This window comes from Ranitomeya imitator, chromosome 5, assembly GCF_032444005.1.
Source record: "Ranitomeya imitator isolate aRanImi1 chromosome 5, aRanImi1.pri, whole genome shotgun sequence".
Lineage (NCBI taxonomy): Eukaryota > Metazoa > Chordata > Amphibia > Anura > Dendrobatidae > Ranitomeya > Ranitomeya imitator.
In genome coordinates, this window is record NC_091286.1 from 500768673 (window position 1) to 500780894 (window position 12222).

Consider the following 12222-nt stretch of genomic DNA (forward strand, 5'->3'; position numbering starts at 1 on the left):
GGGGGGGGTGGATCGGAGTGCAGGGGGGGTGATTGGAGCACGGGGGGGTGATTGGAGCACGGGGGGAGCGGACAAAAGCACGGGGGGGAGCGGAGCACTGGACGGAGGGGAGCCGGAGCAGTGTACCGGCCAGATCGGGGGGCTGCGGGGGCGATCGGTGGGGTGGGGTGGGGGCACATTAGTATTTCCAGCCATGGCCGATGATATTTCAGCATCGGCCATGGCTGGATTGTAATATTTCACCCGTTATAATAGGTGAAATATTACAAATCGCTCTGATTGGCAGTTTCACTTTCAACAGCCAATCAGAGCGATCGTAGCCACGAGGGGGTGAAGCCACCCCCCCTGGGCTAAACTACCACTCCCCCTGTCCCTGCAGATCGGGTGAAATGGGAGTTAACCCTTTCACCCGGCCTGCAGGGACGCGATCTTTCCATGACGCCGCATAGGCGTCATGGGTCGGATTGGCACCGACTTTCATGACGCCTACGTGGCGTCATGGGTCGGGAAGGGGTTAATGGCTGCCAAAGAGTGGGAAACCCCTACAGTACTTACACATGAAATTGGCGCAATACACAGAATAGTCTGTGTAGCTTCTATAAGTGATGTATTACAGGGGGGGTCAGAATGGTCTTGTGTATGAGATGGGTTGTCTAAAGACAGAGCCCCTATATAAAGACAAGCATGGCTGGGCTATGCGGTTTGTGTGAATCCCATAGAAATGAACAGAAGTTGCAGAAACTGTGTAGTATAGTGAGGTACGCTGTTTCCACAACTCAAGCCAATATAGCTTGCTTTGCGACACAGTTTCAGTAACTCCCATTCATCTCTGTGGGATTAACACAAAGAGCGTAGCCCAGCTGTACTGTACTGTGTCTTTATAACCCCGCTCCTGGAGGACAGGAACTAGAAGCAGGTATCATCTTCTCGGCTCGGCCATGAAAGTCAGAGATACGAATAAGACCAAGGTCACATGTTGAGTATTTGCAGAGATTTTTTTTTACCTCAGGATTGTAAGCCAAAACCAGGAGTGGGTGATAAATACAGAAGTGGTGACATGTTTCTATTATACTTTTCCTCTGATTGTTCCACTCCTGGTTTTGGCTTACAAATACTAATAACACTAAAAAAAACATCACCAAATACTCAACGTGTGAACGTGGCCTCAGCTGCACCGATCATTTTTTTCCCACAATATGTTGTCACGGGCTTAGACAATTTGGCTAAAGTCAGCATGTTCAGCTGACATAAATGTAATATGTATGGCCATTGTTAGGGCAGAGACAGACCGCCGTATTTCTCGTGTGAGAATCGCATAGTAAACCTTGTACTGGCTGTTAGCTCTCCTGACTTGAGCTTGACAGGTGCATAGAAATCCATCACGCTGTCTTGTTCAGGTCAGGAGAGGTGCCAGGCCAGTCCATGCAGTGCAATGCAATCTTCACAAGAGGAATACGGCAGTCTGTCTCTGACCTTACAGTAGAGAAGAGTGACTTTGATTTATATTTCCACTGTTAATAATAAATAAAATAATTAATAAAATAAGACCCAGTGACAGGTCCTCTATAAGGACTCGGTGATTTTACATTTTTTTCTCTTCTTCCAAGAACCATATTTTTTTATTCTTAGGGCTCGTGTAGATGGCCATAAATTCCCTCATCTGAGAGAATCGGCCGATTATGTAAATGACACTCTGATCAATCTCTGGTCAGAGTGTGACCATAGTGGGATCTGATTCTCTCGGATGAGGTGAAGATGGGGAAGAAACATTCTTCATCGAACGAAATCGAACTGCGCTTAGATGTCATCGGAGTGCAGTCTGATGTGATGGTCTTCATGGACTCAGTGACTTGCATAGCCGATCTGAATATCTGATCAAACTCTGGTATTCAGCGTTTTTTTTTCTCCCTCGGACACACACTGTCTGAGGAAAAAAACGGACAAGTGCACGGCTCCATAAAATAACATTGGTCCGAGTGAGATCCAATGTTTTGTCAGATAGCACTCAAACTGAAAATACGTTCGTCTGCACAAGCCGTTAGACACAGCCATATGAGGGCTTGTTTTACACAAGACAAGTTGTAATTGTGAATGATGCCATTCATTCCATGATAGAATGTAGTGAGAAACTTCAAAAAAAAAACAATTGCAGTGAAATTGTCACTAAAATGCAATTCTCCCATGATTTTGGGGATTTGCTTTTACAGCATTCATTTCATGTTGTGAAAATGGGCAAGTAAGCATGATTTTCCAGTACAATTATGGCGATAGTAAAATAGCATTTCTTCTTAATTTAAGAGGTGAAAAAACTTTCAGAAGTTTGTAAAAAAATAATTTGGTTTGTGTCGCCATTTTCCAAGAACCATAACATTTTTATGTCAATCGAGCTGTATGAGGTCTTATTTTTTGTGGTGAACTGATAGTTTCACTGTGTCCCCAGCCCCACAGTGGGTCTGCAGCCCTCTCCACAGCTCATCTGATATCACACATTAGTATGTGTGTACATGTACATATGTATGTGTATGTATGTGTGTGTTTATGTACAGCATGAGTGTATCTATGTGTGTTTACGCATATGTGTGTGCGTATCTGTGTATGTGTGTGTGTATGTATGTACGGTATATGTATGTACAGTGAAGGTGTGGTATCCCACAAAGTGGCCATTTCTATGGGATACCGGATATATAGTGTGTTTTCATATAAATGCTGTGAATTTTTATGTGGACTGTGCATTTTAAATACATTGTGAGACCTGCTGACAGACAGCGCAAAAAGGGTTAATCTTCTCCTCACAGGCTTGATCAGGTGACCCAGAAGGTTCTGGAAAAACGCCTCAGGGCAGCCAGCCAATGACTGCATCTCTTCAGTCATATAGAAAGAGGAGGAGCCAAATCCTGTGAGATAGTTTTAATTTGAAGTGGCAGTTGGTGGTCGGACATCTTGAGAAGAGAAAGCCATTTTGTAGGTGAAGGAATTACCTATACCTTCTCCCTGCCTGCTTTGCTTAAAAAGGGGACTGACATAATAAGGGGAGTTAATAGTCTTCATATTTGTAGATTGTGAGCCCTCGCGGGCAGGGTCCTCTCTCTTCCTGTACCATTTGTGACTTGTATTGTTCAAGATTATTGTACTTATTTTTATTATGTATATCCCTCCTCACATGTAAAGCACCATGGAATAAATGGCGCTATAATAATAATAATAATATGAGGAAGACTACCATTGCACCTCTAGGAGGAAGAATTACCTCAGGGCAGAAATAGAGCACAGTGCTGAAGAAGAAATATTCAGACTTAATAAACCAGCGGTTAGTAAGATCTGCCTGTCTGTAGGTACACAGCAATCATCAAGCGTGAGTGTAATCCTGTACCTCAGTTTCCTGCTGTTTGTATATGATACTTTGCCCCATTACCTTCAGTAAAAAGACTTCTGTTTTAAATTCTTATGGCTGCTTCATGACTGGGGCTCAAATGCACCAACTACTACCACCATCATCATCTTCTGTGGAGTTTCCTGTGTGTGTGTGTGTGTAATTTGAGAAGGAAAGACTCTTCTCCTGACAGAAAGCTTGGCCACGTAAGATACATCATATACTGTCAGGAGTACAACCCTCAGCCATACACCACATGAGAATGCCACAAAGGAAATAATTATTTGATCCCTTGCTGATTTTGTAATTTTGCCCACTGACAAAGACATCAACAGTCTATAATTTATATAATTTATACAATGTGATTTTCTGGATTTTATTTTTCATATTTTATCTCTCAATGTAAAAATTAACCTACCCTTAAAATTATAGACTGTTCATGTCTTTGTCAGTGGGCAAACTTACAATATCAACAAAGGATCAAATAATTATTTCCTTCATTGTATGTACGATGCATGTGTGATCCATCGGATCATGGATAACTTGCTGATCACTGTGGATTTTAGCACTGGGCCCCCCAGAGTTTCTGAGAACAGGGCTCTGCAGTCTCATCCTGGATGGAGCAGAGTTATGCATGCTTGTTCTCCGATTTCCTCATTATCTATAGAGCTGCTGAGCGCTGCGCTCGGCTGTTTCCATCAGTTCTATAGACAATGAATAAAGTAGCCAATTAAAACTTTTGCACTGGGGCTCTTTGCTTGATAAGTACATTCCTGCTTGCAGGGCAGTAATAATAAGGGCAATCTGGCCTGGTGCTCATAGCCCAAGACTCCGGGGATCCCATTACCCTCAGCATAAAGGTACCTTCACACATAACGATTTCGTTGCTTTTTGTGACGTAGCAACGATATCGTTAAGGAAATCGTTATGTGTGACAGCGACCAACGATCAGGCCCCTGCTGGGAGATCGTTGGTCACTGAACAAAGTCCAGAACTTTATTTCGTCGCTGGATCTCCCGTGGACATCGCTGGATCGGCGTGTGTGACACCGATCCAGCGATGTCTTCACTGGTAACCAGGGTAAACATCGGGTAACTAAGCGCAGGGCCGCGCTTAGTAACCCGATGTTTACCCTGGTTACCAGCGTAAAAGTAAAAAAAACAAACACTACATACTTACCTACCGCTGTCTGTCCCCGGCGCTGTGCTCTGCACTCCTCCTGCTCTGGCTGTGAGCGTCGGTCAGCCGGAAAGCAGAGCGGTGACGTCACCGCTCTGCTTTCCGGCCGCTGTGCTCACAGCCAGTTCAGGAGGAGTGCAGAGAAGCAGAGCGCCGGGGACAGACAGCGGTAGGTAAGTATGTAGTGTTTGTTTTTTTTACTTTTACGCTGGTAACCAGGGTAAACATCGGGTTACTAAGCGCGGCCCTGCGCTTAGTAACCCGATGTTTACCCTGGTTACCCGGGGACTTCGGGATCGTTGGTCGCTGGAGAGCTGTCTGTGTGACAGCTCTCCAGCGACCAAACAGCGACGCTGCAGCGATCCGGATCGTTGTCGGTATCGCTGCAGCGTCGCTTAATGTGAAGGGGCCTTAAGTGGCATGCCGGGCAGGGAGGTGGACCCAGACACATTTCTTGCACAGAGGCCCCAAGCTGTCATTGTCCGCCCCTGCAAAGCCGAATATAAGATTGCTTGTTTTATTTCCCAATTTGTTTATTTTTAATTGGGCAAAAGATGGGTGATTCAAATTTTATGTTTTTTTCAATTTTTCATCTTTTTTTTTTTAAAAACTTTTTTTAATTTTTAGTCCGCTTAGGGAGACTTAAACCTGCCTTCACCTGACTGCTCATACTATATACTGAAATACCACAGTAACTCTGTCTCCAATGAAGCTAAGGCTACTTTCACACTAGCGTTTTCTGCAATCCGTCACAATGCGTAGTTTTGCAGGAAAAACGCATCCTGCAAAAGTGCTTGCAGGATGCGTTTTTTCCCCATAGACTTGTATTGACGACGCATTGCGACGGATTGCCACACGTCGCATCCGTCGTGCGACGGATGCGTCGTGCTTTGGCGGACCGTCGGGAGCAAAAAACGCTACATGTAACGTTTTTTGCTCCTGACGGACCGCTTTTTCCAACCGCGCATGCGCAGCCGGAACTCCGCCCCCACCTCCCCGCACCTCACAACGGGGCAGCGGATGCGCCGGAGAAATGCATCCGCTGCCTCCGTTGTGCAGTCCGTTAAACGCTAGCATCGGAATCTCTGCCCGATGCAATGCGACGGGGAGATTCCGACGCTAGAGTGAAAGTAGCCTAAAGGTACCTACACACTAAACGATATCGCTAGCGATCCGTGACGTTGCAGCGTCCTGGCTAGCGATATTGTTCAGTTTGACACGCAGCAGCGATCAGAATCCTGCTGTGATGTCGTTGGTTGGGGCTAGAAGGCCAGAACTTTATTTGGTCGCTGGCTCTCCCGCTGACATCGCTGAATCGGCTTAGTAACCCGATGTTTACCCTGGTTACCATCCTAAAAGTAAAAAAAACAAACGCTTCATACTTACCTTCCGCTGTCTGTCCTCCGGCGCTGTGCTTTCCTGCACTCACTGTGAGCACAGCGGCCGGAAAGCAGAGCGGTGACGTCACCGCTCTGCTTTCCGGCCGCTGTGCTCACAGCCAGTACAGAGAAGCACAGCGCCGGGGACAGACAGCGGGAGGTAAGTATGAAGCGTTTGTTTTTTTTACTTTTAGGATGGTAACCAGGGTAAACATCGGGTTACTAAGCGCGGCCCTGCGCTTAGTAACCCGATGTTTACCCTGGTTACCGGCATCGTTGGTCGCTGGAGAGCTGTCTGTGTGACAGCTCTCCAGCGACCAAACAGCGACGCTGCAGCGGTCCGGATCGTTGTCTGGATCGCTGCAGCGTCGTTTAGTGTGAAGGTACCTTAAGTTTATGACTGAGCTTCCCAAGAGTACCAAGATAGTAGTGATGAGGGCCTTCAGCAGGTCCCTGGCTGCCACGGTAAGGCTGGGTTCACATTGCGCTAGGTGTGTCCGTCTAACGGACTCGTTTTTAAGTAGTAAAAACGCAATGTAACGCACATACTAACGCGCCCATAGACTTGCATTGTCTGACGCATCGTGACGCATCCCTAAATTGGTATGCGTTTGTCACATAACGTTTTTTTTCTGACGGACCTTCAACGCGGCTTGCAGCGTTTTCGGGTCCGGCCAAGCTAACGCACTACTAACGGAAGCGTTCATTCTGCCATAGAAGGCTATGGCAAACGCAGTCAGACGCAAATCATGAAAAATTTCCAAATAGAACCACACGTTTTAATAGCTTTTGAAGGTGGTCACATGTGGTCATGTGACAGGAAATGTGACTTCGGCCATTAAAATATCCCACTCACACAAAGTCTCCTGCACGTGACAGAGTGTTTTGCCGTAGAATGAATGTTAACATTATTTAATGTTAAAATATTTTTTTTTACATTTTACATACACAATAGGTTGTGGCACAAGGAGGACAAAAAAAGAAAAAAGGTCCCTAGCCGTCTGTCGTCGCCACAACTGCCAGTGGTAAATATAAAATAGAAATATTCTATCCAATATTTACCAACAAAAAAAAAAGAACAACTTTATTGACAGTGACAAACGCAGACAAACGGATACTTCGTAAACGGACATCAAAATGAAAAAACGCGATCACATGCGTTAACGCTAGCGTTACCGTGACGACGAATTTCACATATTTTTGCTCCGTTTCTGTACATGCGTTTAACGCATCCGTTTGACGCCATGTACTTGACGCAATGTGAACCTAGCCTAAGCCATTAGAGCCCAACAATCGCACCGCAGAGGGCCAACTGGAGGCGGTGTGCACAAGCACCAGCACATGATCCATTTAAATGCTGCTGTCAGAGATTGACATCGGTATTTAAGTGGATAACAGATACATTCAAAGGTCAGCTCCGCTTGATGTTGTTAGATATAAATGTCGGCTATGTAATATAATATAGCTGGTGTCTGTTTTTTGTGGAATGCCAGCTCAGGTCCTGAGCCCTCCCCACAGGCGATCACCCCCACAATCATACATGTACGTGATTTTGCATCAAGGTAATAAAGAGGATCTGTTACTAGATCAAAAAGTGGCCAGGTTTTTCTATTATTTTATTTTTGCAGCTACCTTGAGTACGTGTGTTTTTTATATCCACAGATATAAGCTTTTTATTTAGTGCAAATTTTTTTTGTTCTTTACAAGCAGGCGTGGTGAATAGGCCACACCTCCAGACACACCCTGAGGAAATCTTGTGAGCCACGCCCCCTTGATAAAGATCATAAAGCCCAAGTATAAAGGCCCATATCTCTGAAACTATTAGGCACATTTATAAATAACAAAAACCCGAATATTCAGGGGAGTGGCAGGAATAAAATAGGAGCAAAAACAGGATACCTCATACCTGGTGACAGGTCCTCATTAAATTTTGGCAAGTGTAACTCATCAAATTGCCATTTTAGATTTGAGAACTGAATCTTACTAAGTTTCGTGGAGTCAGTTTTTTTGTTTTTTCTTGCTTGGCGAAAGTCTGAAAATCACTGCTGGGTGAGGTTTTACCATAACAATAATAACATTCTGCAAGATAATAAATGTCACTTGTGGATAATTGAGAACAGAAACAGATACGCAGAGAAATCTGAAGTCTACCAAAGCACAAGTTATAAAGCCCAGTTATAAACTTTCAGGCTGCATGGAAAGCATTATGTGCATTAAATTGTGTAGATTCTATTTTATTACATAGGAACTACAATGTATTCTCAGTCACTCGGCTATTGGCTCTCCTTGGCTTGAATATTAAAGTATTTACCGCATGTTCATTTCATTAATACTCTTTTTTCTTCCTAAAGACCTAGACGATAATTACCAAATCTGTTTTCTATATCAAACTTTGTGCCCAAGAAATGCATGTGAGCAGAGCTTTATCCTCTGATCAAGCACAGTCCCATACAGGCAGGTCAAGAGTTTCTCAACTTGTGCTGAACTCTGGAACATAGTGACTTTCCTGGAGATTAATGGTAAAGCTTTGCCCTCATAACCGTAGAGATTGCTATGACAACAGTGATATTTTCTATGGCATGACAAGCTAAAAATACATGCATCCTTCCCACATTATTGGTAAATTTTATGGCTTGTGTCTGCCATGAGGACAATCACATCATTGATGTCACGCTCTGGTGAGCTTACCCCAGCAGCTGCTTGTGGTCTTGTGCAGTTCTTAGTGCCTGCTGACACGTTGTAAGCTCGGTTGTCAGAACATGAAGATTATCGTCCTTTTCCTTCAGTTGCAATAATGCAATCCGCAGTCTAGAATAAAATGCAAGAGGCTGGATAAAAATACAAAAATAACAAAAAATGACAGTTTCAGTGTCATTTCTATGTATGTTTTACTGTTTTTACAACAACAAAGCAAGGAATTTTTTGTATGTAAGAAAATACATATATTTTATTGGGTATATATGCACAGTCATGGCCAAAAGTGTTGGCACCCCTGAAATTGTTCCAGAAAATGAAATATTTCTCCTGGAAAATAACTGCAATTACACATGCTTTGTTATAAACATGCTTATCTCCTTTGAGTGTATTGGAACAACACAAAAAAACTGAGAATGAAAGGCAAATTGGACAAAATTTCACACAAAATCTCAAAAATGGACTGGACAAAATTGTTGGCACCCTCAACTTAATATTTGCTTGCACACCCTTTGGAATAAATAACTGCAATCAATCGCTTTCTTATAACCATCAACAAGTTTCTTACACCTCCCAACTGGAATTTTGGATCACTCTTATTTTTGGATTTAGATCTGGACTCATTGCTGGCCACTTCAGCACTCTTTAGAGCTTTGTTTCCATCCATTTCTGGGCGCTTCTCAAAGTGTGTTTAGGATCATTGTCCTGCTGGAAGACAGTCATGACTTAGGACGCAAACCCAGCATTCTGACCCCGGGCACTTCATTGTGACCCAAAATCCTTTGCTAATCTTCACATATTATGATGCCTTGCACATAGTCAAGGCACCCAGTGAAAGAGGCAGCAAAACAACCCCAAAATATTTTTGGACCTCCACCACATTTGACTGTAGGAACGATGTTCTTTTCTTTGTAGGCCTCATTCCATTTTCGATAAACAGTGTCCCCGATACCATTGTGTAATTCAAAGTTATACAACTTTCTAATATATTTTGTTGTTAAAGATTTATTCAGGGGACTACAAACCTTAACAACATGTAATTTTTACATACATACATGCATGGCTTGTTACAATACATCAATTATAATTCTCCAGGGACCGTGCCAGGCCTCTCAAACCACCACTATAGTGATTTAAAGTCATGATCCAGCAATAAACTCATGCCCTTGATGTGAGATCCAGTTATATGTCCACATAATATAACTTTTATTGTTATCATTCACAAATGCATGCAAATTCTCCTGAACTAGTCTGAGGGTATTGCATAGTGTAGTCCGGCTCCACAGTTCCTAATCGCTCCCCCAGGATCATGTGATTGACATTCTCCAACCTGCAACCACCTATGATGATTTGGGCAATTTTGAGCATTCACTCTTCCCTGGACAGACCCAGTGAAGCTTCGTGCTCCCTCCACGACCTCATGTTCTTATGTGCTCGCTTTCAGTGACTAGTCTGGCTGTGCAATCATTAATCATGCGCTTCTGGTATTTGACACTTAAGATGTAGTAACTAAAATGCAACCATTTAGTTTAACATCTAGCAAAGATCTTGAAAGCAATAAGGAATTAAAATACAAAATATTCTAGAAAGTTGCTAAACTGTTTGCATTGACACAATCATTAAAAGAAGGCGATCCTTAACAATCATTTTTGTATTCTTTCGATGAACATAAAATGGAAAACGAGCCAGCTTTGCAAATAGTATCACCTGAATATCCAGTATCGTTTTATGTTTACAGCTACTATGGAAATCAATGTGTCCCCATGGCAACAGACTTCAAACAATCTCTGTGTAATCTGATCTTACAGTCATACTCCCTAACATCTGCCCCCTTCTTACTAGAACGCATTTGGTAGGTTAGCAACAAGTACGGGACAGATGGAAGTCAGTCTGACTACGTGATCGGACTGCACATGGTTTAGTTATAGCCTTTTACCACGGAGACACAAGTTTTACCAAAAAACTGCAGGTTAAGAAAAAATACATAAATCTAAAAATTATTTAAAGGAGATTTAGATTTTAATAGATTTAAAAATATGTTTTTTTTCTTAGATATACTGTAAAATGTTAAAGGGTTACAAAACTAGACATTGCATTATATCATAATGTAGTATTCTACAGTCTCTTCTTTTTCTGCCAGAAGACGTGCAATAGTTAAAGTGCTCAGATCTAACTTATTCCAGGGTTGCTCCCATGTCAGCAAACACTGGGACTGCATATTAATCAGGTTTCATTACACATATGTTTTGCAATTAGTTCTGACTTTAATAAAACACCAAAAGAGAAAAAACTATCAAAAAAACCAAACTAAAAACAACAAATGCTCTCATTTCTGCACTATATAATACACAATAGTATGTACTGCACCCCACTATCCTATACAGCCATGGCTCCGATACTAGGAAAATAAACCATGCAATGGGTAATAATTAGTGATGAGCGAATATACTCGTTACTCGAGATTTCCCAAGCATGTTCGGGGGACCTCTGAATATTTTTTAGTGCTCGGAGATTTAGTTTTCATCTCTGCAGCTGAATGATTTACATCTGTTAGCCAGGCTAAGTACATGTGGGGGTTGCTTGGTTGCTAGGGAATCCCCACATGTAATCAAGCTGGCTAAGTGATGTAAATCATTCAGCTGAGGTGAGGAAAACAAAATCTCCGAGCACTAAAAAATACTCAGAGGACCCCCGAACATGCTCGGGAAATCTCGAGTAATGAGTATATTCGCTCATCACTAGTACTAATACTCTGTGCTCTGATGGAAAGCTTTATGTGCTACAGAGAATATCTTCAGAGCAGAAGCAAAAGAAAACTAAGTCATCAAGCAAAGAAATGACCCTTCGAGCAGCTCCTTCACATTGGTCAGATCCGGTGGCTTCCCAGCTGTTGTTGTGTTATATCAGTTATCATTCTACAACAGCTGGGAAGCTACAGGTTACCGGAACAATTGGCTTCACTTTTACCATTTTCCAATCCTCAGATTAAAAGAACATTTCCTTCATAAGAAAAAAAGAGAGATCATAAGTAAATCAAAGTCCGTAACCTCTCCCCTTCAGTCATGAAAACCTCTTGTTTTATACATAGCCCACACATAGTGAAGGGTTTGCGGCAGGAGGGGGCATTTTTTATTACAACCTAACTGCATACAAAGTCACTTTGTATAATGTGAAGGGTACCGGTGTAACAGGCCAGATTAACCCCCCGCCCAGAATATACACTGGGTTAAAGTGGCCTAGGCCAGATTATACCCCGGGTATATTCTGGCCTAGCCCAAACTATACCCCGGGGTATAAATTGAACTAGTCCAGTTTATACCCCTCCTGGTCAGAATATACCCCAGCTACTGTAGATTAGATTTTTCAGGCTTTTGAGAACCATTGAGTGACATTCTTAATAACGGGGCCCCAGGCAGTACCCAGGGCCCCAGGCAGCACACAGGGGCCCCAGGAAGCGCAAGGGGCCCCAGGCAGCACACACGGGCCACAGGCAGCGCATGGGGCCCCAGGCAGAACACAGGGGCCACAGGCAGCGCATGGGGCCCCAAGCAGGGCACAGGGGCCACAGGCAGCCCACAGGGCCCCATGCAACCCACAGGG

General features: G+C 43.3%; 1 protein-coding gene across 2 annotated transcripts in view; it reads right to left on the reverse strand.

Annotated features, from left to right (window-relative positions):
• LEKR1 (leucine, glutamate and lysine rich 1) overlaps window positions 1–12222 on the reverse strand; it is a 315794-nt gene that overhangs the window by 221470 nt on the left and 82102 nt on the right. For both annotated transcript variants that reach the window (XM_069727447.1, XM_069727448.1), the window contains exon 4: window positions 8617–8736. In XM_069727447.1, the coding sequence (XP_069583548.1) occupies window positions 8617–8736 (120 nt within the window). The remainder of the gene's footprint in view (window positions 1–8616; window positions 8737–12222) is intronic.